This window comes from Carassius gibelio, chromosome A2 (assembly GCF_023724105.1).
Source record: "Carassius gibelio isolate Cgi1373 ecotype wild population from Czech Republic chromosome A2, carGib1.2-hapl.c, whole genome shotgun sequence".
Classification (NCBI taxonomy): domain Eukaryota; kingdom Metazoa; phylum Chordata; class Actinopteri; order Cypriniformes; family Cyprinidae; genus Carassius; species Carassius gibelio.
The window spans coordinates 26,604,252-26,631,313 of NC_068372.1; the positions used below are offsets into that span (position 1 = coordinate 26,604,252).

Here is a 27,062-nt window from a genome sequence, read left to right on the forward strand (position 1 = left end):
AATTCTGTAAATAAATCAGCTACTCAACTTCATGTCACCCCAAATAATGGAATCAAGTGGTGACCAGTGGCTTTGAAGCTCGAAAAAGAACAAGAAAGCATCATAGTTCACAGTAGTTCAACGTGAGTTTTACATTGTTCCAAAGCTTCTGAAGCTATACAATGTTCAATACTAAAATTTAGTTCATTTTCCATTGATACTTTCTTTTTATCTAGAAACTATACTATTAAGCTTTTCTGAACTATGTTTTATAGGATTATAAACAACATTGAGTACAGGATCCACTGTGACAAATGAACTTTCATATTTTGTGTACTTTAATAACTGATGAATTATGTATTGGACTTTTCTAAATGGTACAGTAGAGGCTCCTTTCCCATAAACCTGAGAAAACTTTAATGCTGTTAGATTACCGTGTTCTCTCTCTCTCTCTCTCTCTCTGTGCGAGTGTCTAGTTTGGTTGTTTTTCTAAACTCTCAAAGACATAATGATTAATTTCAGTCATTGTCTCTTGTCTGCCAGCCCTCCAGGGTCAGAGGAACGGTAAACATCCATTTAGCGATCTCCCCAGCACTCTGTGAAAACAGGACATTTGATAATGTTTGTGCTGAAAGAGCGTGGGAGTGTTTGTTGTTTTCAAGTACTAGCCATTTGGAGACTTAAAGCTGCTTTTCAGCATCCTGTACTGTAGGTTTTATTGTTATTTATTTCAAAATAACGTCTTTTTCTCTGCTTTGGGAAACCGGATTGTCAGCAGTCATTTCGTCTGATGGCTTGTTCCTCCCAACTTTATAAGCAATTTCAGACACTTTTTTTTTTTTCAGAACTGCAGTACTTTATCCCCATGATGCACCAAACAGGAAGCCGACGGCTATCTGCAATGTTCTAATTTTTATTTAATTATTTGTCATTTTTTTGGGGCACTCCCAACACTGGATTCTGGGAATGGTTGAACATATTATTTATGTGTCTGTCTTTCTTTCTTTCTTTCTTTCTTTCTTTCTTTCTTTCTTTCTTTCTTTCTTTCTTTCTTATGTAATGTATATGTCGTCTTTATATGTTTGTGTTTTTATGTAATTGTAAGCATTTCATTCAGTACAACACTATATAACGAAGTGTGGCGGTGTTGCAATCTGCACCATGGTACTACCACACTACTTTTCTATAAGGCTGCTCTCTTTTAATCTCTCGTTCAAAGCACAAACCGCAATCGCTCCGTCGAGACCAAGCTCATAGACCTGTGGTTACAAAACCAATTCCCAGCAAACACTGTTCCCACGAGCCACTACAGTAAACTCCAGAGAAGACCAGAACACAAACCAGCTGGAGAAGACAAGAGGTTTGAATCCGTTCATATAAAGGAGAGACATTCACACAGGAGATCAATAAATCACTGATCGAGTGCGGAGGGAAGTTCATTTTCAAAGTTGCTCTCTGCTGTAAGACTCACTTTATTTAATAGTAATGGCAGTGCAGCCTTACACCAAGACAGATCATTATATTTGTCTTGCATCAACTAACCACAACAGACATGCTGTAAACAGTATCACCAAATGCAGAACAAACTGCTGACACTTTTTTTATTTTTTTTTTATTTTTTTATTTTTTATATGTATTGTTATTTGTTAGATTTGTTTGTTAAATGTGATATTGTGTTGGCAGAGGGCAATGATTTGAGAAAATGAGTAAGCTTGAGGAGAGAAAGAGAGGGTGACAGAGAGACAGAATAGCATGGGGTGAAGTACTGTATAGGGTGATTTGTATTTAGCTGTCACTCAGGTGGGTTTTATGGGTCTAGTACTTTCTATCACTGTTTGGATGACAGTCACACCCTATCAATCTCTTCAAGACTCTCTCGCTCTTTCTGTCACTGCCTGTGTGTGTGTGTCTGTGTATTTATGGTCAAGGGAAAATGCAGACGCATCATGTTCAGACTGATGGAGCAAGTGCAACCGTTTTGTAAAGTAACACCTACTTTTTAACAATGACCAAACAGTTCCTGATGGATAAAACGAAGACCTGGGTCCCTTTGTCTCATTTAATGTCCTGTTTCACTTAAATGTACACTATTTCTCGATTTCAACTGATCTTAATTTTGATGAAACAATATTGATTATGGATCCAGCTGTAGCTCCACCCCTTTTCAGCACAGTGCTTGTTGTCTTCTGTCTTCCGTTTGAACTTACACCGCATGAAGGTAAGATCTTTGTGGCTTTTGAAACACACTCCACCACCTTTGGATTTACCGGCCTATACTGTCCTGTCCATCCTTAAAACAGAGAAGTTATCAGACGGCGTTACAGCAATGTCTGAGACCGAGGTTGTAAGCCATGTTTCAGAAAAAGGATGTTACAGTCCTTAATGTCCTGTTTGAAACTTGTCCTGGCTTTAAGAACATCTGTCTTAGAGTGTACTCACACTAGGCACGGTTGCCATGAACCGGGCCCGAGTACGATTGTCCCCCCTCCCCACTCCCCCTCTGGCCTGCACTCACATATAGGGTTTCAGCATTCGTGCCGGAGCACGCTTACGTCATTATGGTGCGACGGTTTCGGGATAAACAGGAAGAGTGGCGCTTTCTGAACACAATGGAGTCCATCGCTCTGTTTTCTTTGTGGATAATTTTGTGTCGTTTGGTCCACAGCCCTCTCACAGCCTGTTGTTAAACAGATGTGTCGCCTTAGTGGCGCGAAAATTTTCACGTAATCGTGCTGCTCGTATGAGGATGTTTGCAAGGTACCAGCTGAAGTGCAGCAAGGACTTTGCAGTTTTTAGTTTTTATGCCTTTTGCACCTCTGCCGTAGACCAAAGCGACCCTTTCCCTGCCATGTTGGTTTTGGAGCATCGCAAAACAGTGACGCAACGCGTCTTTTCCGTGCTCCGGCATGGTTAGCGCTCACACTGCATGCGAACCGCGCCCGAGTCCAACTGAACCGTGCCCTGGCCCACCTCTTCCAAGCGGGCCAGGGCCGGCCAATCGAGCCGCGCCCGGGCACGGTACGGAGCACTCACACTAGTCAAACGAACCGCGCTTTGGTGGTCAAACGCACTCGGGCACGGTTCAAACTGGCTAGTGTGAGTACACCCTTATTTTCCAGAGATTGGACATTGGCGAGCAGAATGCTTGGCAGAGGAGGGCTGTATGCTCTTTTCCTCAGTCTCTTGTGAATCCCAGCACGTTTCCTGCAGTGTTTATTGATCCATTGCCTCGGTGGGTTATTGTTCACCTCGGCGTTCCGGAGAATCTCAGATGTTTACGAAAGGGTCAGGGGATAAAGTGTCCTGAAACAAGTTAGTGGTGCGGTGGCCAATGTCCAAAAGTGTTCCTTTGTTGTAAGTGATGAGTGCAGATGATAAGTGTGCAAGAAGAGAGAGCAAAGTAAAGTACAAAAGTAAATAAAAGCACAATGTAAGTGGAGCGACCTGGATGACGTCCAAACCCAGCAGCGCCATCTTGACAAACAAAAGGGGGTCATCAGAAAATCATATTTCTTATGACACCAATACACATACAATGCAAAATTTTGTTACCTCTACAATAAGTAAGCAAATTGCTCTTTGACAGCAATGCTATAGAGCTACTGCTCTAAGGCTACACACTTGTTTTGTGGTGCATAAGGTTTAAATCCAAATGAATCAGTGCTGAATTGAAATTGGAATTGAATCAAATTGCAAACTCATGAATCAAAATCAAATTAAATTGTGAAATGTGTGTCATTACTAGTAAATGTGGCATGAGTGAAAGAGCAGAGACCCGTGGAGAGTGGTGCAGAAGTTGTCTGGCTCAGGAAACTGTTGTTTTAGAATTCATCTGCAATATTTTTCAGGATGGAAGATTCCTGCCAGCTGTGAGGAGGAAACTGCTGGATTTTTGGCAGACACATGATAAACACAAACACACATTCAACCAGCGTGGAGTAATAAATATTCAGACTTTGAGAAGTATTAGATCAGACATTTATACTAAGTTTCTCTGAAGCAAAGCAATGGCTGAATACATGAACAACAATCAGACAAGTGTGCTGTAAGAAAGGAATCATTTTAATCCAGTCAAATTGTTCCAGATCAGGTTCTTTCTTGCAAAATACAGTAAAAACTAAATAATTTATTTATTTGATAAAATTATATTTATATTATTAATATATTTGTTATACCGATTATTATTTATCTTTTATGTTTTGTAAATTATATTTTTATTTAACTTAATTTTTTGTTTTTATAAATTTATTGATTGTGTGTGTGTGTGTGTGCTCTTGTTTTTGTGACATATCAGGACACAACTCTGTATAATGACATGGGTATGACAGGTTTTACAAGGAGAGGGTGACTTATGAGGATATAACCCATGACCCCATTTTTCAAAACGCTTATAAATCATACAGAATGTGTTTTTTTGAGAGGGTAAAAATGCACAAAGTTTCCTGTGAGGTGTAGGGTTGGTTTAGGGCCATAGAATATACAGTTTGTACAGTATAAAAATCATTACGCCTATGGGATGTCCCCACTTTTCACTAAAATAAAAGTGTTTGTGTGTGTGTGTGTGTGTGTGTTTAGAAGGTGGATCCTTTCCCAACATGGAGATTCAAAAACGGCAGAAAAGCAATTTCAACACTCGCAGCCTCTTTTTGCAGCTGTGTGTGTGTGTGTGTTTGTGTGTGAGTGAGTGCCAGTAATTGCTAATGTGGAGTTAAGACAAGCAACAGATCATGAATGATATTAAGAGAGAGACTCAAATATTTTGGATACTTTGCTTGAGTCACCATTTTAAAAGCATCAGATGGAAGTCTGGATGAAGTGTAGTGTCTGAGAATGCTGAAGAAAATATTATATCAACAGCCTGTGAGCATCTGTCTTGAATGTTCATATACGGGTGTCTTTAATCACAGTTTTGTATAAGTAATAATATTTCTTTAAATTTTAAAAATATTTTTTATATATTATTATTAATATTGTGTATTATTTATGTTATTTAACTGTATAATTTTTTATTTATTATTTATTTTTACTTTTATATTCTGATCATTAGCAATTATTTTTTTATCATTTTATATTTATAATGAAGACTTTAAGACTTTTTTGTTTTAAGAATCTTAATTTGTTTGTTTCCCTTGAGAAATAGAGAGAGAGAGTCATAGGAAATGATTTGTCTGTTTGTGATGTATGTGTGTGATGTTTAGCAGGTGCTAATGTGTATCTGTAGTCGCTTGTGAGACATCCGTATGCTCGCCTCAGTCTATTCACCAATTAAAACAGGCTGTGTGTGATGTTAAAACAGCTGAGTGTAGAGATGGACCACTTTGACGAAGCAATGAGGAGGAAGGGGGGGGGGGGGGAGTTGGGCAGTGGGTAAATTTCGAGGCTGTGCATGTTCACTCAGGTGTGTATTCCTTAAAGACAGAGAGGCCAGAAACGCACGGTAGCCAATCAGAGCATTTGAAATGAATGGGCTTCCATTGCAAAGGGCACTTTCTCATGAAGCTATTAAACAACTTCAGTCAGCCTCTTTTTTGACTCTTTCATCAAACTGTGTGTGTGCGCGAGCTTCATTTCTGAAAGTGGCAGATCAATTCACTAGTCAAGTACACACAGCAGGGAAAATGGCTGTTTGGAATGATTTTATTTTTTTTTAACTTGGTTTTCCTTCTCTCTCTTTTGCAGCTCCGTCCATAGTTCCCATAATGCATCAAGTCAGTTCGACGATGAAAAGCATCACATTGTCATGGCCACAGCCTGAACAGCCCAATGGAATTATTCTCGATTACGAGCTACGCTACTATGAGAAGGTAAGACATGCGGGTGTACTGGACTTCTTCCTCAAGGTTTTTCAAATGCTCTTGACATGTCGAGTTTAATTTGAACACTTTTAATGCAGGATGTAATTGGGTCAAATGGAAGAAATTGCAATTCAAAGGTCCAATTCATTGTAGAATTGATTCATTTCATTAAACTAGCAGAAGGTAACTTTGTTTTTGGCAACTAGGAAATGAAGGGACATCTCGCAGATCCCGTTGTGATGTCATCATGAGGAAGTGCGGTACAGTGGGTTGCTAGGTGACAGCATTGACCGGCGGATGGTGGGCTTTAGTTGTTTTGCCGACCGGTTCTTGCAGAGAGATGCTGAAACACAAGACCCTCTCACAACTATTACACTTAATGATTCCAGAGCCTCCCCTACCGCCGCGACAGACACACACACACACACACGCACACACACACACACACACACACACACACAGAGGCTCCACAGACATCACCCCTTTTAGAGACATCATGGCAGAGCATGATGGACAAACTAAATAACGCACATCTCGTCAGCAGTTATGCCCATATTCCCCGTCAGATGTTCCTTTGAAATGTTGCCATCATATACAGTATATCTCCACCTGGCTGTCTGGCATCATGTACTCGCCAAGGTCTGATAAAAACACTTTCACACACTATATTTTCCAGCCCTCCATACATATTCAGACAGAATTGTATATTCAAAGCTGTCTGTACATTATGAAGGGCTTTAGTAATTTTCCACACACTGCTGTTATACAAACTAATTCAAATGACAGCCTTTACATCAGCTTTTCTATAGTGCATTAGAAAAGTGTTGATAAGAAGTCAGGTTTGAAGTAATGTGAAGTGAAGTAATCTGTTACTAATTATTAAAATGTTGATTATTTTAGATTGTTGGATGGTTTTACTAATTTATTAGACTGAACAGTCATACAGTACTCATTACTTATGTTCATGACATAAAACAAAAGTTACCTGCTGTTGCTGTACTTCAGTCTCTGTGCATTAGTTTACTCTTGCTGTCAAATACATGGACAGATTGTTCGATTCTTATATTGAGATTTTTGTAAGGGGAAAAAGTGGATTTTAAATTCTGATTGGACATTTAATTTAATTTAATTTAATTTAATTTAATTTAATTTAATTTAATTTAATTTAATTTAATTTAATTTAATTTAATTTAATTTAATTTAATATTATTTTTCCACACAAATAATCCAGACCTCAGTGTTATGAATATAAAGTTTGTATTTGAAATATTAATATTTTGTAACATTATAAATGTTTTACCGTCACTTTGATCAATTAAATGTGTCCTTGCTGAAAAAAAAGGTTGTATATATAATGAAAGTGAATTACAATCATTGTGATATTCACTTAATTTTATATCACCAACAAAATTATTGTAAATATATCACGGAGGCTCAACCAATATATATATATAATTTTTTTTATTTTTTTTTTATTTTTCTTTAAATTTAGCATTGTTAATTGAAAGCATATTTTGCTAGTTGCTCCACCCAAATCTGACTTCTGCACTGACTTTTTTCTGTTTCATGTAGTGACTGAAGTCTGCAAACACTGAACTGCTTATTTCTCTGGAGGACAAATCTTTGACTATTGTCTTTTCTGCAATGATGTTTGGCGAGATAAATGAGCTGCGTTATGAAAATTGGTTTAATCAAAAGCTTGGGGAATAATAATATCTATATCCGGGATAATTCTCTCCTCTCGACAATAGTTTACTCAAATGCAAATAGCACAAGTGCAGCACTTATTTCCTTATAAATATGCATGTTGTATAATCATATGCTGATTTATAAAACGGGAAAGAAGGAAAAAGGTACTTCAGAATCAGACACTGTACAGGAAATATCATTTATTCAGCTGTCTTCTGGGCATGAAAACATGATGTGGAAAGCGTGTTACAATGCAAGTTTGCGGTGCTTCAACCTCATCTGTTTTTTAACAGCTTGTAATTATAATTTAATGTGTGTTTCACAAATATATTTGAAAAATTGGTTTTATAACAGGTTTTTAAAAGGTTGTTTACATGGTTTTGATTTGTAGAGTGTGTAAAGAAACGGAATGATGGAGGAAAAGTGTTCAGACTGCTGCCGCAAAGTTGCAATGTTTATCTTGTTATGGTTTGCATGATAACAGGCCACGCCCACTCCACAGCTCAATGAACCAATCAGTGACCAGTTAAACTTGAAAATCCATATACGCTTTTTTGCAAATTATGTTTGGTGAAGTTAATGGTACAGAAATGACACTGCAGCTGTAAAACTATAAAACCACAGTTAAAAAAAAAAAGAAGAAAGAAATGGAATGTGGTCATCTGTCAGATTATAAATAATGAAAGAGAGCACCTGGTGAAGGAGTCATACGTGTGAATACATTACACTAGCTTGAGTCGATCTCCTTGCACTGTATCCGTCATGAGGAGATCAGCGCGATTCCGCCTCAGGGTCTTTTTACGGTTCGCTTGACAGCAGGACTGGCAGGTGCTTATTCTCTAAGCCATCGTGACAACCCGAGTCCCTTTTTCAGGCATTAGATCAAATTCAGTGGCTAAGTCAGCACAAATGTAAAAATGCGGTGGTGCGTGGGCACGCTGCAGGAGAGAACTGTGGGTAAGATTTGAGGTTTCAGCCCTGACTGAAGCCATCCCGCCATGCAAACGAGTTCCACAGCTGTACATCTGATTATGTTTTACCGCGTCAGAAAGGCGCTCTGACTCCTGTTTCAGCAACCGTGTTTTACGGTTATTAGAATCGAATTATTCTTATTATTGTTATAATTAACAACAACAGCAGCGAAGAAGAAGAACAACATTGTATGATTCCAGTGAGATAACAGTAAACATTAATTATAATACTGTTTTTCCTTGCCACCCAATAATCCAACGTTAATCTAAATCCAAAAGCAAAACCTTTGGGAACCACCAGTTTAAAACAAAACTCTTCACTGTAACCGTGTCTTGCTGTACTTTCTCACAAGTCCCTGGAGGGGTATCTGTATCTCACCTTTTGCTGAGACACTCATCGGAGCATCCCGACTTCCTTCGAAAGAGCTGCAGGCTGCCACAACATGGCTGTCAATTACCAGCAGAAGCTGTCACTTCCAGTAACGCAGAAGGCTGTGCTGCATCTCTCGTACTGGCTGAGATAACTGCCTGGACCCTTATAGATGTAGTGGTAGTTTTCTGGGACAAGGGTTCACGAGTTTCTAACCTCAATCATCAAGGCTAATGGAGAACCGCCGAAGCTCTGGCCCCGTGCCGCCACACTTCCTGTGCTCTCCTTAATGCTGTAGTGTGCTCCGGTAAAATTAAGTCTGTGAGGTCTAAAATCAGCCACAGTGAACTCTTAAGACCCTGTCCGGCATTTACAAACAGATATGGGATGGGAAGTTGCATCTCATAAAAATGCGGGGTGCATCCGAGCAGTGCCATTAGTTGAATGTGACCGGGCTATTAAAATCATCGCTTGCATAAAACACTCTCTAAAAGCCTCTAGGAAAAGACGTTTCCACTATCGCCATGGTACTCTGTGGGTTATTTACTGCAGTAAAATATGGCTCTCTAGCCCAGAACCCTTCTAATGCTTTAAGATCAGGCACCTGCATGCTCTTACATCTGACCCAGTTCATCTGTGCTGCGATCTGAAAGCTGAGGGTCACAGCTAACCCATGTGCAACCATCAGCTTTAGCCCTTCAGTGCTAGCTTCTGTGTCTCTTAAACTCACACGACCTGGCAGCCACTACACTCAAAAAAATGGCGTAGAAACAGTTTTCACCTAGTATTTACTAGTAGAGTTCACAAACAATTACAAAGAAACGTAACTTTGAATTACACACAAAAGTTTGACATTCATAGTCCAACAATCTTTTTCGTTATTATTATTTTCAACTTTGAAAAATCATTTTTCACAGTGTAGTTGTTTATTAGGGTCTTTTTTGTGTGTAAAAGACATTTATACAAATAAATTCTTGGTGCATTTTTTGTATAATTTGTTCATAAATCTATTGTTATTGCTATAAGTGTGTGTATGTGTGTGTGTGTGTGTGTGTGTGTGTGTGTGTGTGTGTGCGTGTTTGTGAGAGAGAGAGAGAGAGAGAGAGAGAGCGAGAGAGAGAGTATTTATGTATATGTGAGAAAATTAACACAATCATAATAAATGATTCCCTGATATATTGATGTTTAAAGTTTAGGTATGTAATATATTGTAATCCACTCCCCACCTCTCGCAAATTAAAACTCAAATAATTTTTGAATAATTCTTTATTGGCCTGACTGTAAAAAGTACAGTATAGCAAAAGCTTGGAATATATGTGGAGAAACATAATAATAACAATAAAAGGTTCCCCACCTCTCGCTCTCTCTATCGCTCTCTCTTTCTCTTTTTCTCTGATCTCTGTGTCTCAGAGTTTCATGACACAGAAGATAACTTGCTTTTAAAAGGTCAGGGCCTCTATTAATTGCAATAAGAGTCTGCACGTGTGTGTGTGTGTGTGTTTGGTTACAGACATGTGTGTGTGTGTGTGTGTGTGTGTTTTAGCCCAGAGGTAGAGGATTATGAGTCATCTCATGTTGGCATCTATAAAAATACATTATGCTTCATTCAGAATGTCTCTGTTAACATACAAACATTAGTTTTCATAAACAATACTACAATATTACATTTCTCTAATAGAATGCTTCATAATAACAAGCCCACACATGGTAAAATCATAATCCATAAAAGCCCACGTACGCTGTTTGATCTCTGCCTACAGCGCTCTGCATTTCTCCTGTGTTTGCTGCCACTTTTCCATTCTCTCTCTCTCTCTCTCTCTCTCTCTCTATCTGCAGACACTCTGTCTACACTGAGAGCGAGCAACACGTACAGCTACATCCCTCCTAGTTCTACCACACACTTTGTCAACAGATTTGTTGATTTATAATGTAAGTGAGCTAGTCATGACAAAACTAGACTGCTCTCAAGGTACTTTACAAATGATTATTTGACTCAACAAAACTAGAATGCGCCCATTATAATCAACAAGTAATTCATTACAGTGATCTTGTTTTGTCTCAACAGAATTACTTCCATTTAATATTAGAGTAATGAATGAATTTTTTGATAATACCAGGTAACTTCATTTAATGACTAAAACAGTTTTTGTTTGTTTAAAATTGATTTGTGATCTCGTCAGCATATAAATAATTATAATCGGAGTGATTACAATTATCATTTAAGTGTTTTTTTATTTTTTTATTTAAAGGTTATCCAGTTTGTAATGGGTTATTTATTTATTTCTGGAACAAATTATTTTTAACAATGCCCCTGTGTTTTTATTTTTTTTTATTGTGGAGGGTGTTTGTTGATCTTTTGCTCACATTTAGCTCACTTTGGTCTGTCGAAATGATCTCATGTATCTCACTTTGCAGGCTGAAGAAGGATTACTGGCTCGCAGCTCCACAGTTTCTCTCTCTCTTTCCTGTAGAACAACACTGCTGCAGATTAATAGCACACTAGCTCACTTTAGATGAGCAAAGATGGTTATATAACAGGCTGTATAGTAATGCAATTTAGCATATTAGAATGCACTTCTCTAGTTCTACTACTCGATTAAATTGAGCATTCTTGTCCCCCTTGCACAGGTGTAAGAAATTTTGATAACTCCCCTCCCATTCACTTCTTCCTTTTGCGTGTTTGCAGCTAAATATTTCTCTGAAGCTGTTAGTATTATGCGGCGTGCGTTGCAGGACGTGAAAGCCAGATGTCAGTACGAAAGCGATACTGTTATTAAAAAGATATGAAACCGTACACAAGGCCAATACAAGGTTTTGTTTCAGCTGAATGAATTCAATCTCGGCGATCTCTCCATGCTGCACTGAATGCAAAGTTGAACTCATAGCTTAACACATACAGTACCATCTCATAAGACTTCAAAGATTCTCAAAAACTGTGTTCTGGGTAACCAATGAGGTCTGTAATACCTATCTGATAGCATTTCCATTCATCTTAATGTCATTTGCTCAGCTTGCACAGGATTCCCCAGAAATATGCTTAGTAATTGTGTAGCTTAAAATCTGTTGTTACTTTTTAACAACAACAAAAAACAAAAAAAAATCCAAAAAAAAATCATAATAATAATACAAAAAAATCATGTAAATAAAATTAGTGTAATTTGTATGTTTTATTTTTCAATTTATATAAATATGATCATATTTTACCCCTTTAGAAGATGCTGGTTCTCATGTATAATGATAGAAATTGTTTGATAGAGTTGTGAATGTGAGAATTGTGATAAAAAGACAGTTTACCATGAAATAATGGCAACAAACATTAAAAGAAATTTACAGTGCAACAAGTCAGAATTATGCACAAAAGACTGTTATATACAGATTATTTACTGAATCAAAAATGTAAAGGATGCACAGTGTAGTCCGACTCATGAACAAATGATTAGTTGCTTTTAGTCAATGAGAAACATGCAACACAATTATCTGATTCACAAACAAATTACACGCATGAACCAGTGCTATTTAATGAATAAAACCCATACATTTCAACCAGTGTACTTCAATTCACAAACAAATGATTTTTGTGAACTAGTTGTATTTATGGATCTAAAACATAAGATGAAATCAGTGTAGTCCACATCAGAAACAAACATCTCTTATGAACCGGTTCTATTTAATGAATCAAACACATACAGTGCAACCAGTTTCACAAATGAAAGTGACGTGACATGTGGCCAAGTATCGTGACCCATACTCAGAATTAGTGCTATGCATTTATCCCATCCAAAGTGCACACACACACACACACAGCAGTGAGCACACACACACACACCATGAACACACACCCAGAGCAGTGAACACACACACACACCATGAACACACACCCGGAACAGTGGGCAGCCATTTATGCTGCAGCGCCCGGGGAGCAGTTGGGTGTTCGGTGCCTTGTAGTGTTGGGCGATATGGTAATTTTTCAAATTGTCATATTGTCAGTCCGTGAGATCGACGATACATGATATTATCGTGCATGTGTGGAGTAAGAGAGACACTCTTTGTTCTTGTCATATCATAACTATTTAGTGTTTTAAAGAGAGAGAGAGAGAGAGACTATGGAATCACCAATAATCGAAAAATATACTTTAAAACATATACTGACTGATTTAACTAACGTTAAATATAAAAATACTGTATTTAAAACAGCTAGTTCATATATGGTTGGACGAACTGTCATATCGCGTGTCCTGTGACAAATCTGCCGCATCTGCGCACGGAAGTTATGTCTAAATGTCAATGGTGAAAATCAGTAGTAGATTTCATTTAAAGTCCAACAGTTTAACACTAATATTGGACATAAATGAACACGTACAATATAAAAACAGGTAAGTTGATATATTTGGAGTAAAGTTGAATTGAACTGATGCATCAGTCATACATCTCTCCGGACCGCGCTCTCCATGATGAGCTCGACACACTGCCACAGAAACAAGAATGAGATGCATTCTGATATATCTGTGGCATTAAACTCCGTTGGTAAGGGCTTGTTTAAAATATTGCACATATATAGGCCATTCAGATTATTTGTTAAAGTGCAATGAAATACATTATATCTGCAAACTATGTAGTTTGTGGATGAAGAATTTATAACGGCCAAAACTATGTATTTTGTATGCATCACATTAAAGTGCGGTGTGCATGAAAATAATAAGGGGGCAGAGCGAACATATCATCCATAGTGGTTCTCTATGTCATCACCACATAGTGTGTGTTATAAGTTAAGTGATCAGTCTTTAAGAGAAGGACTATGTGAGAACCACTATGGATGATAAGTTAACTCTGCTGCCTTGTTATTATTTTGTCTTTACTTTATTTTTTAATGCCAAGAAAGAGTTAATCTCTCATGTATGAGAAGAGCGTGTTGTCGTGTAGCAGCCATTAAATGTGTCGGACACCAACTCCTCATTTTCTATCGTATTCATTTCATTTCAAGGGCACCTCAGTCGTGGTATTGAAGGTGGAGAGAGCGCTGTACATTCAGACCCCCACCTACAATCCCCATCTGGTATGAGACTCAAACCCACAACACTTGGGTTACGAGTCCAACTCTTTTAACATTAGGCCACGACTTCCCTGCAAAGGAGTTTCCCTTTAAAGGAAACCTTCTGGACAAATACTAAAAGAGACCATTTCTGAAATAACTAATGAACCAGTTCTTTTTAGTAAATCAAAAACTTGTTTGATTTAAAAAATATGTATGTTTTATTAACCTAAACATACAACATGACTAGTTTAGCTTGATTACTGAAGCAAATCACAACCGTTAATAATTTATTAAATCGTTTTAATCGTTCAAAAAAAACAAAAAAACATAAACACTGCCTTATGTAATGTACAGTGCTGTAAAAAATATTTTTCAAAGCCGGAAATAAAACAAATATTACTTTGTTCAATCTTCTTCTTCTTGAAAAAAAAAAATTATTTAAAAAAATAAATATAAAAATAAGTTATTTACAAAAAAATATATTTTTTTATATTAAAAGAAAATTAATTCCACGTTAACGTTTCATAGTAAATCCCAAACCAATTTTTTATTTAGTGATCATGTTAGCAGAAAAATTATGTCTTGATAAATGCCCATATAAATCAAAATTAAAAACATAATCGAATCAGTGAATCAGCCTTAAAGCAATTATATTATCTATAAGTAATCTTCCCTAGTCTTTGTGTTTCTTAGGTCTTAACAGCTGGTGTTGGCATCCTGCAAGCAGAGGTAGCATGTGCCACCCGATTGGGGGAAGTGGCGCTTTGCCACGGCCAGCCATGCCATGTTCACTGAAGGATGTTTGAGATGGCGTGTGTGTATGAGGTTCATGGTCCATTAACAGAAGGACTGATTTGACACCAGCCTCATCCCCCTGTTTGTGTGATCATTTGTGTAAGTGTGTGTGTGTGTGTGTAAGACATGCGACTCCCTTCAGCAGGACAGATTGCTTTGCTGGTCTATGGCGGTGACACCTGCCTCTTGCCAAAACAGATCCACTGCTCACTGAGGACCTGCTGAGAACCATGTCTGTCTGCCCTGGCAGCCCCTCCTATTGGCTGCCTGCCACAAGCCCCGCCTACTTTCCACACCATCTTGAGGTGGTAGAGTTTGGGAGGGACTTCCCATAATCCCCATTTGACTGACAGCGGGAGAAGGCCACTCCCAGCGGGGCATTCACTGCCGGGGGAACAGTAGCCAGATCAACATAGAAAGTCAAGTGGCACACAGGCAAACACTGGCTCTGTTCAGAATAGCACGATAATCTTTTTGAAGTATGCAAAGAAGATACATTTTCTTATATGTGTAACACCTGTAAAAGCTTTTTTTTTCTGTGGCCCCAAAAACATTCTTCGCTCAAAAAAAAACAAAACAAATTATAATAATTTTAAGAACTCTTTGCTGAAAGGTTCTGTGGCGATCCAAGTATGGTTGTTACATGGCATCACTGCAAAAACTCCTGTTTGGAACCTTGCAGTATGCGATAAGTGGTATGCTAGTATTTCGAACATTTTTCAGTTCCTCTCAAAATAAATTATTTGGGCATAATCAAATATAGGCTTGAGAAGGTGAGAAATCACACACAGAATCTGAGAGTTGTTTTATTATTTAATTATTTTTAAATCGTGTTAATTTGTGTCACTCAGCACCGTGCTTATTTAATCTCCAGAACAGTGTTTCTGACAGGTTTTAATACAGATTCTGATCTGTGTGCTACGCAAGGACAGTTGCAAAGTATGTAAATTACCTTTCATTACTTAATAAACCCCCAGAGGTAATGGGAGATTCAAATTAAGTTCAAAACACTTTTTTGAGTAACGGTTTATGCTTTTAAAGGTCTAGTTCAGCCAAAGAAATCTTGTAATTCAGCAAATAATTGTATGAATTGAAGTATGTTCCTCACACAAATGTATCATAAGACTTAAGAAAACATAAAAGCCATATAATATATAGCATCAAAAGTCATGTGGGCTACTTTTATGGTTTGACAGCATCCATATTTTTCACTTTAATTGTTTTGAAAATTCTAGTGTGAATAATCCTTTCACAAATAAATAAATAAAAAATAAGTAGATATTTGGAACAACATAAATGTGCTTTATAAATTAAAATTACTTACTTACTTACTTACATAAGGGTGGCACATCCAAGATGTAGAGGAGATTGTCAGAAGAGATTTGGAACAATTTAGCATCCATCACTTTTTCAGCAATGGATCCTCAGTAGTGAATGGGTGCCGTCAGAATATTGTTTGTCTGATGCTCTAAATGACACTCGCTGTGTTTATTTATTTATGGCCAAGTGGTGTGGTCATGATCATGTGTTTGTAAACGTCCTTCATAATTTATTTCTCAGAGCACTAGTGCTCGTCACGCTTGTTTTACGGACATACCGTCTTGTTTTGTAAATTACAGACAACATGCCAAACCCTCTTGCCCCTTTGCATGTCACTCATGCACGATCTGAACCTGAATTATTAATACCACTGATATTTTTTTCCGTGATTATTATTATTATTATGTTGCAGTTGTTAAGAAACAGATTTTGCCTCCGGCCATCACAGTAGGGGTTTTCATGTGTAGTGTGGGCTTTCAGCGTCGTGCTGCTGTGAATTTCGATGAGGCCTTGAAAACTAAATTGATTGTTGTAGCAAGTCTCTCTCTTCTCCGTCTGAGACTTTACTATACCTGTCTCATTTTTGATTATATATATATATATATATATATATATATATATATATATATATATATATATATATATATATATATATATATATATATATATATATATATAGGATAGTATATGTGTTATATTCATCTAGTATATTTTAGGATAGTAGATATTTAGATAATAATTTAGGAAAGTTAGAGCGATAGCTGTGTTTGGTCCAGTGTTATTACTTGCCAGTGTATTATACTGTGTTTTATAGTTTGAACAGACACTTAGGTGACAGACATTATGGCATCAATATAAACATGCAAATCTTATTTGTTGCAGTTTATAACCGACTACACTTGACATTAATATGAATCTAATTTCAGTTTCTCACTCAAGGCTTCAGTCCTTGTTTTATTTATCTTTTCATTGTCTTTTTGTTTATCATGGCACATTTTCATGTAAGCCGAGTGATGAGTGCAAACTAAAATCCAATGAAAGCACATCAGTTCTGCTCAGAGATGTTAACTGACAGGGAAATTAGTAGTGCCTTTTTTTTTTGCCTATTTTTTCTGCATTTCTCAAAGTATTCTTACCTTACATCTCTTACAAATTAAAAGAAAGCTTTCTGCTTTCTTACTTTTTGAAGTACAAAGGAGGCCAGGTTTTAAAGTTTGACATGAAACAACTTATAAATTATAAACAACAATACATTTTACCTGCGTAATGTGATTTGTATATATATAAAAAAAAAAAAAGGTAAACAGGAAATCAATGAGAAAAAAATCTAATTCTGACATCTGATTGTATCTATCAGAAACTGAGTGGATCTTGAAAAGTATAAAGAAAGTCATTTTGACGCCATGCTGAACTAAAAGCTCCTTTGTTAAAACAACTGGATCAAAGTTTTGACCTTGAAATATCAATTAAACTTCTAAAAAGGTGAATGGCTTGTTTCTTTCCCACATTTTCCCCCAAAATGTCTATTCTGGGAGAAAAGTGCGTTTTAATGGGTATGAAATTCAGCAAAAAAGGGTGGATTGTTTTACGGCAATAACAAATACAGGAGTACAGTTATTCTCCGTAATTATAACAGTGATATATTTACTACAGTGAATTTTACATAATGCACAAAACTACTTATAGTTGCTTTTTCATTTTTATTGCTAACTGCACTGTAACATATTAAATAGAAACCTTTAAATGTTAATAGGAATTTTTGACAGAAATGAAAAGGTGTGTTATTTCTTTTTTTTAAAGAAGGTGAATTATTAAGCCACTTATAGTCTACCACTTTCTCTCTACACACATTTTCTCTCTCTGAGTTGGTGAGGTGTTGGAGTTTAGAAAGAGAGATCTCATCAGGAACACATTAATGTCTCGTCTGCTCTTAAATGTCCTTTCTGATGGCATCAGTCCTCGTCTGGTCTGCGGCTCTTCAAAGAGCCTCATTTCACTAAAGATTTTTTTTCCTCCCCAAAAAAGGAAAGTGTTTTTGCTTTACGGCCCAATTTAATGGAGGTCTCAGTTAAAGTTTGTTTAAATATCAACTTGGTCTCAAATGTTTATACTTTAGCTTACATTGCTTGGTTTTGAAAGACTTGTGATTCTGGACTTTTAGGTGAATCTGAGCACAGTTTCAGACATCTTTTTAGATCTCTTCTAAGGAGATAAGTTTGCCATTTCTTTCCACTCTCTGAATTATCTGATGAACTTAAGCAAAGGATGATAGAGAAATTTGGTCTCACTGTAGGAGAAACAATTGAGATATTAATAAGCTCTCCTCTGTGATTATATATATATATATATATATATATATATATATATATATATATATATATATATATATATATATATATTAAAATGGAGGTCTGTAGTGTAATTTGTAATAAAAATAAAAAAACTCCCCCAAATCTCTCTCTGTCTGGCAGGAGCTGTCTGAGGTGAACTCCACGCAGGTGAGGAGTCAGAAGAACACGGCTCTTGTGGATGGATTACGGCCAGGCACCATGTACGTGATGCAGGTTCGCGCCAGGACGGTTGCCGGATTCGGCAAATACAGCAGCAAAATGTGCTTCCAAACCCTCACAGATGGTACGAACCCCCACGCCAACGCCTGCCTGTGTTTTGTGTGTGTGTGTGTGTGTGTGGAGACACTCTTTGGAACTGGGTGATCTCATTCATTGATTTATTTAGACATATATTATTTTGAAATAAATGCTTCACTATTTCATTTTTATGCTTAATAGATTTAGTAGATCTATCTATCTATCTATCTATCTATCTATCTATCTATCTATCTATCTATCTATCTATCTATCTATCTATCTATCTATCTATCTATCTATCTATCTATCTATCTATCTATCTATCTATCTATCTATCTATTGTTCTATCTATTGTTCTATCTATTGTTCTATCTTACTTTTTTTTTATCATGCTTTGTTGTCTTATTCGTTCCTCCCAGCCAGCTTTCTCATTCTTTCAAACACTCTTCTGTTTTTTTTTAAGGTTTTTTTTGTCTGTTTGTTGTGTCTTTGGGCTCATTTCATTCATTAGTGGCACACAAACAAAATAAAAAGTTCTGTTTTCGAAAATTTTCAGAAAGTTTCAAACTTTAAAATGTACAACAAGAAACATCTCTCTTGTTCTCTCTCTCTCTCTCTCTCTCTCTCTCTCTCGTAAACACACACACACACACACACACAACCCTACCCCTAACCCTAACCCTCACAGGAAACCTCAACAATTTACGATTTATAAGTGTTTTGAAAAATGGGGACATGGGTTATGTCCTCATAAGTCACCCTCTCCTTGTAATACCTGTGTCATACCCATGTCATTATACAAAGTTGTGTCCTGATATGTCACAAAAACATGCCCACACACACACACACACATAACATCTGTCTCTCTCATGTTTTTGATTAATGGCTCTGTGTCTGTTGGCTAGCACGTCCTGCCTGATGACTGTGCCAGGGATACACACACACACACACACACACATACATTCCAGGGGGACTGGACTCTACAGGACAGAAAGACATCCGCCAGGCAGCTGGCTATTTCCCTGGGCTTCACACACAAACACACACACTTTACCTGTCCAGCTCTCTTGCACATTCATTTTTTTATGCTTCATCTTTTACACAACCCTCCTTGTCTTTGCTGTCACACTGGTGTAAATATAACTGAACTGCACTGGCAAACTGGGACAGACGTACAAAGAGACCCTGTTAGTAGATGGTGTGTTACATCCTTCTATACTATTATTCATGCATTTGTGCTTTAGAGCTGCATTTATGCATGTTATCCAAAGTGATTTGCATTGCATTCAAGGTATGTGCATTTCAGTTAATGCATTCTCTAAGAATCAATCCCATAACATTGGCATTGCTAGCACCATGCTTTACTGTTTGAGCTACAAGATATTTAGAATATTCCTAAAACACACAAATCAGCTATGTAGTGAAATCGCATATTCAAGAATGCTTGTAACAAACTTGCAAATTAGACATATAAATACACACAATCATAATATGCACGGCTGAATTTTGTGTTTGTTTCATGCATTTGTGTGTGATTTGATGATTAATTTGTATGTTTCAGTTTTTTTATGTTTTTAATTTTTTGTTGCATTCATGTTACATGTTTGTTTGCTGAGTGTGTGTGTGATACATGTTATGTTTGCGGTCTATTTAAATGCATAAATAAAGTTTATGTAATGTATGTATTTGTTGTTTGATGTATATGTTTATGTTTTGTTGACTGCAGTTGTGTTATTTACATGATTGTGTGTTTCAGTTTTGGATGTTGGTTGCGTGTGTGTGGGTGTGGGTGTGTGTGTGTGTTTCTGCATAGATGATTTGCATATTTGTTGAATGCATCTGGGTGTGGTTGGCATGATTGATTGTTGCATATTTGCTGGGTGCATGTATTTTCATGGCATACACAAATATGTTTAATATGTGCACGTTTGATTTGTATGTATATGTATGTAATTGTATTTTGTTAATTTTGCTTGCGATTTGCACAAATGATTTGTCTTTCAATTTTGTTTGTTTGCATGTTACATGCATGTTCTGCAAGTTTGTTATGTTTGTTTTAGGGGTGCACTAATCACGATCGGCCAATCGTTTTGCGCATCTCATCAGTAAAGCCGGTTCTCTAATCAGCGGTAAATTCCCTCAGGTGCGTGATTTTACATAGAGCAGCTATTAATACACAGAGCCATTGTTAACTGAGAAGCTGAGCAAATCCACGTTCATTTTCAGCGTTTATTTGCACATCTTCTCAGTTAACAACGGCTTTGTGAAGTAACAGCTGCTCTATGTGAAATATACGTTAATGTTATACATGCACTCATCAAACAGACATGCACGCTTATACTGTACATACTCTTCATCATGCAGTGTTGAAATGTAGTATTGACTAACACAAATTAAATGGGAAATACAGACAGAGCACAATTATGTCACATTGATGAAGACAAAACTCAGTGTGTTTGTGTGTGTGTGTGCAGACATAACTGTGCCGTCATACTCACTAAAGTAATTAGTGCCCGCGTTTGCTCTGCGCCAGCTAACGGGTACATCCACTGGCATTCTGCCATGGCACGACATTCGTTATGACAATTAGCACCATTCACGGGGGAGAGAAGTCCACCTCATGCACACATACACCTTCTCTAGAAGCACAACACATGATGTCCCTGGAGTCAGCCTCTCTCTCTCATTTTGACAGTCAGGTGTAATGACGAAGAAATGATTCTGTTAAATGAGGTGTGTTTAAGCCCGGTACACACACAGACTGCTCTACTTCCTGTTGGCTGATATGGATTAAGCCAGCATACTAAAAATTACCATGAATGTGTCAAGATTTAAAAGATTTTTTAAAATCTTTTATCTAGTGTGCTATGACACACATATATCCACACATATGTAACCTTCTACTAAATCTTCATTCACAAAATGTGCACATTATGTGTGGAAATTGTGAATTAAAATGAATCGTGCCTGGTTCCCACTGGTTTAAATTCTATACTAGTGTGCACTTGAAGTCCAGGGGCCCATTTCACTAAGGAGGTTTAACCAACTCTGAGTTTAAACTTGATCTCTGAGTTGACTTACCCTGAGATGGGAAACTCTGAGTTTTCGGTTACAGAACAGCTGAAATGAGTTGGTTTAATCAACCCTAAATTGACTGGCTCTGAGTTAAGCGCGTGCACCACAACTATAAAAAACAATTATCAATGGAGAACCGATATTACGATTCACCATGGCAACAATGTTACATGTGATGGGAAAAATGAGAAGAAAAAAAAAAACACTTCGTAAGAAGAGCATTTTTCCAGCGTGCATTCCATGAAGTGTTTAAAAGGGGTGAGGAGATCAAAAGAAACTCTGGGTTTATTGAAGAAAACCTGCTCCTGACCAGGTTAGGGTTATAGAGTAAGTTACCATGGTAACTGACTCTGAGTATAAGTTAGCTCTCTTTAAGAAACGGGCTTGACTTAGCCTGCTTTCTTGGGTTTGACAAACCTCCCATTCTGAAACAGAAAACCTAGAGTTTCCCTCATTTCAGGGTTAACATACTCAGAGTTTTCCCTTAACCTCCTTTGTGAAACGGGCCCCAGTTGGGACACTCTGTGTTTATTATCTTATGCTGTTTCTTCCCACGTTTGACCTTTTTGGAGTTAAATACCCACATTAGAAAAACGCAAAACAATCAAGAAAATCATGAATGCATCCAATAAACATGCAACATATAAAAAATGTGACCGCGACTGTTCAAAAGTTAGGGGTTGGTAAGATTTATTTTTATTATTATTATTATTATTATAATTATTATTATTATAATACTGTGAAGTATTATTAATTTAAAATAACTATTTTAATATATTGTAAAATGTAGTGGTAGACTGAAACATTCAAGAAACATTGAATTGAAAATGGTTGTGTTGCCTGATATTTTTGTGGAAACTGTGAACCCTTTTTCAAGATTCTTTGATGAATAAAAAGTTAAAAAGATAGGAATTCATTACAAAAATGTAAATGTCTTTACCATTACTTTTGATCAATTGAATGCATCTTTTCTGAGTAACAAAACAAAAAATGTGTTTTTTTTATTTTTTTTTTATTAATACAATACGTTTACCTAGAACACAATGAAGTCATAAGTAACCACCAATTTGTTTTGTTTTTTAGTTTTTCTTTAGTTTGTCAGTCGAGTAATGATGTATATCAGTCTTTTTCGCTCATGTTGCCTCTAGTTTCTTCCTCCCGGCTAGCTTTCTCAGACACAATTTCTCTCTAATTCTTCTATGCTTTATGTGATTAGTCACGCTTTTTCAGTTTGTATTTTAGTTTGCAATTTAGCTGCTTAAAATAATGAGTAGCTTGTAGCTTAACATGCTAGGATCTCAAAGTAGCTTCCTCAAACCACACTAATGTTTGTTTGGGAGCCGGTCGAGGGTTTGTTTGTATTTGAACATCGATAAAGACCATTCCATCCTCTTCTTTGTTGTTTTTAGACTGTGACGGCAAGATTAGCAGTGCTGATGAGCCACACACATCACTCACACACACTTCACTAGTTGCTGTCATTCCGCTGTGTACCTTAAGTGTTTTTCCTTCCCTCCTTTCATTCTGTCTGTCTTTTTCAATCGCTCTTTCTCAGTTGACAACTGTCAGCGCTAGGCATGAGTATTACCTGACCACCGTGATTCAGCGCTTCCTTTTGTATCATTGTATCACTGCTATCTCTCTCTTCCATTTCATTCAAAGCTCACACCTCCTCACAGTTCTTAAATCTCTATTCTTCCCTTTTTCTGTACATCTTTGTATTTCCCTGAATGGCTTCTCTTGAAATGTTTTGTTTACGTTCTTTCATCCCGTTTCATCTCTATAGGCAGCGGCCATTTCAGTTATTTTTGTAGCCTAATGCATCCTGTCTCTCTCTGTCTAGACGAGTATAAATCAGAGCTGAGGGAGCAGTTGCCGCTGATTGCGGGCTCAGCCGCGGCTGGAGTGGTCTTCATTGTGTCTCTGGTGGCCATATCCATAGTCTGTAGCAGGTGAGTTCACTATTATGGAGCCAGAAGGATGACTGCTGCATGTGCTCGCAAGGACGAAAAGCCTCGAACTAGTTCAAACCAGCTGAACCTGTACATGGTTCTTCCTTTTACTTAAAGTGCATGTGAAATGTTATATTTCAATTTATCTGCAATGGAGCCATCTACAAATATGTATCAATAATTTGGTCAGTGATACAGTCAGAAATCAGATATGTAAACATTCTAAAATGTGTATTATGAATAATTAATAAATACTATCCTATTCATAAGTATGAGGTCTGTAAGACAGTAGAACAGTAATATTGAGAAATATTATTCTATTTTAAAATAACTGTGCTCTGTTTTTATATATTTTGAAAATGTTTAGGTTTAGGATAGTAAAGCTGAATATTCAGCAGTTTTCATTCACGATCCCATAGGAATCATTCTATTGATTTTGTGTCCAAGAAACATTTCTTATTATTATCAATGTTCAAAACAATTGTGGGTGGCTCAATATTTTTATAAAAAAATTAATAATAATAATAATAATTTGTAATGATTTATTTTTTAAAGAACATTTACTTGAAATTGAAGTCTTTTGTTACCATTATAAATGTCTTTAATGCCACTTTTGCTCTTGGTTGAATAAAAGCATAAAAAAATAATAATAATATAAAAACTTTGAATAGTAGTGTTTATATTTTTAATATGAAACATTTAAGTATGCTGCAATAACATTTTCAATATTTTGTTATATATTGATTATAATCATATTTAATTTAATTGTAAATATATATATATAATTATAAATACAAAATTTGCATTGTAAACATTTCATACTTAATTCCATACAACATATCAGCATGTTTTTATTTATTCTTTATTTTTTATTTCCAGTGATAGCCACTAACTCTCCTCAAAGCACAAGCTCATGCTGATGAATTGGTCTTTATCTGAGTTGGTTCTTTGCTGTAGAGTAACATTAATAATGTGTGAGGTGATGCAACTCCTGGAAACAGTAAGCAATTCAAGCTTTTAATCCAAAAATAAAAGGAACTGGATCCCAAAAAACCCTTTACAAACCGCCAGACAACTATATCCAAACAAACCAGACAAAAAGTATTGTCTCCAGACTTTACTTTTGGTCAGACAGAAATTTAGATCATAAAGCCTTTGAACGTCTTTTTCTACTATTGTGGTATCAACTATTGAATACCCAACACACACATACACACACACACACACAGACACACACAAAACAAAACAAACTGTGACTGAACATGTCAATCACACAATCTCTTTCTAATTGTGTAGCACGAATAAGCTGCAATTTGGACCAGACTTGCCTGAAACGCACAATACATACAATAATTCGGACTCTGCTCCATTATATTTCAGCCAACCGAGCAATTCCAGATTCATTTAATAACTATATTACTTTGTTTTTTTCCTCTCCCCCTCTTTCCCTAAAGGAAACGAGCTTACAATAAGGAGGCCGTGTACAGTGACAAACTCCAGCACTACAGCACCGGAAGAGGTTAGCAAACCCCTTTTACCATTGAGAACATTGATGCTGCTTTACGCTCGTCTCTGCCTCTTCCTCTGGGGCAAACCCGTCCAGAAATGGGTTTTTAAATATGAGAGAATGCAAACAGATAGGAAAACAAGGGGAGAGATGTGAGGTTACAATAAACGCTGCGGGATGCGGTGTAACGGAGGAAAAGAACGAAAGATCGCTCGAGGCCTATGCACTTTTTAGAAGCTGACACTCAAACGTATGCATCCCATAGCCCTGTGTGAAGCTTCAGGCTCATTAGGAAGTGAGAACTCTCTCTCTCTGTCTCTGTCTCTCTCTCTCTGTCTCCTTGTAAGCAACCACTGAGGATTCAGTGGGCGATCTGCGAAGCTAAATTTAATTAACATAAGTGCAGACGAAAAAGTAAACAAATTGTGTGACAGCCAGACTCGCACATCAGACAGACAATTTAGAAAGAAGAAAAAAGAACAGAGACTGTGAGAACAAGATCGTGTTGTGAAATATTTGGATAATTACTGTATCTGAATTTATTCAGTCTTGAATGTCAATGCATATGAGCTAAAACAAAGCGAAGGGCACTCCACTATGAATATAATTGGTGAAAATGTCACAGACATCCTTGGGTTTCCCAACATTAGCATTCTTAAAACTTTTTTAAAGGAAGCGTGGAGTTAGTGTCTGCATAAAGAAGTTAACTTCATCAGGACTTCCAAACTTATTCCAGCAGGACATAAAAGAATTAGATAAGCCCCAATGTTTTGCTCAGATTCCCCTTTTTGTCCGTTGTATCACAGCTATTTCGTACGCTTATTCTGCTGAGTCACAACCAGTGCTGTGTGCTAGTCAGTAAGCTGGAACCTGGTTAGAAATGAAACTCCCACCTATCTCTCTCTCTCTCTAATGAGCACCCTAAGGAGCTGAAAGACTTAAATCACTGTGAATGGAGAAAAATGAATGCTGGACATAAAATGGAAATATGGTTTTGTGTAAAATATTGATTTAAAGCGTAATAGAACCTTGCAGTAGTGAGGCAGCCGTAATGTGACAGGTCATAATGGAGTACGCTTCATAAGGCATGGCTTTTTAATGTCGCGTGGGGGGGGGGGGGGTCTCTCACCTAAGAGATCAGTGAGATGCAACTAATCTGATCTAAATATGCTTACACAGTGTCAGAGACTGCGCATTAGAGCACAAATGGGCTGATATTCTCAATGCTTCTTAACCTGAGACAGATTCTTTTATGTATCAGGGTGCATCAGAGACAGCTGTTCTTTCAAAGCTCAGAAACAATGCGAAGCGCCAGGGGTCACACGTTCACAAAGAAAGATTAATGAGATTCAAAATAAGAGGAGATCGTGGATGGGAAAGACTACCATAAACTAATGACCTGGAGTTTATATAGCATATTAATTCAGTGATGATTCTATTGAAACTATTTATTTAAATAGCTGCTCAGTATAATATAAAGTGCTTAACACATCATCTCAAAAAAAAAAAAAGAACTATAAAAAATGTTTAATGTTTGTAATAGATGCAGTAGATCGATAGGATATACATATTCTAAATTATTAAATAAAGATTAATAACTGTAAGGATGGATGGATGGAAAAGTAATTTTATTTTAAGTTCTGTAGATTTCTGAGACATGGTGGGATGTTGTCTATTAATAAATAATCAGAAACAATGGTCTACTTGAGCCCAAGACCAGACCAAGTGTTTTTCCTCAGGGGCTTGGCTCTGTATCACAGGGTTTTTGACTCCTGCACTTAGTGTCCTGCTGCCCTAGGTGGAAGTGATGCATTCTGGGCTCTATCGGAGTTCTCTTTCTCCTGCGGGACTGGGGTTCAGTGGAGTGGCAGAGCAGTTGGTGTTCCAGGCACGCACGGATCAAGTGGCTATGAAATATTAACATATATTTTTTTTATTTCCCTTTCTCAGCCATAAGAAATGAGTGGGCTGTTACATTGCATTACTCCA

The 27,062-nt window shown here is 37.0% G+C and overlaps 1 protein-coding gene and 1 non-coding gene across 4 annotated transcripts in view; one reads left to right on the forward strand and one right to left on the reverse strand.

Moving 5' to 3' along the window:
- The window catches only part of LOC127935138 (ephrin type-B receptor 1-like), a 216,419-nt gene that overhangs the window by 167,934 nt on the left and 21,423 nt on the right, over positions 1 to 27,062 (forward strand). Inside the window, exons 6-9 of one of the 3 annotated variants that reach the window (XM_052532747.1) lie at positions 5,659 to 5,783; positions 18,423 to 18,585; positions 23,458 to 23,566; positions 25,021 to 25,085. In XM_052532747.1, coding sequence (XP_052388707.1) covers positions 5,659 to 5,783; positions 18,423 to 18,585; positions 23,458 to 23,566; positions 25,021 to 25,085 — 462 coding nt within the window. Of the gene's footprint in view, positions 1 to 5,658; positions 5,784 to 5,980; positions 6,690 to 18,422; positions 18,586 to 19,444; positions 19,502 to 23,457; positions 23,567 to 25,020; positions 25,086 to 27,062 lie in introns of those variants that run through there. The other 2 variants (XM_052532753.1, XM_052532762.1) reach the window with 2 other exon arrangements.
- Positions 13,932 to 13,984, reverse strand: LOC127940090 (U7 small nuclear RNA). The gene has a single exon (XR_008148940.1). It is a non-coding gene; the product is annotated as a U7 small nuclear RNA (small nuclear RNA).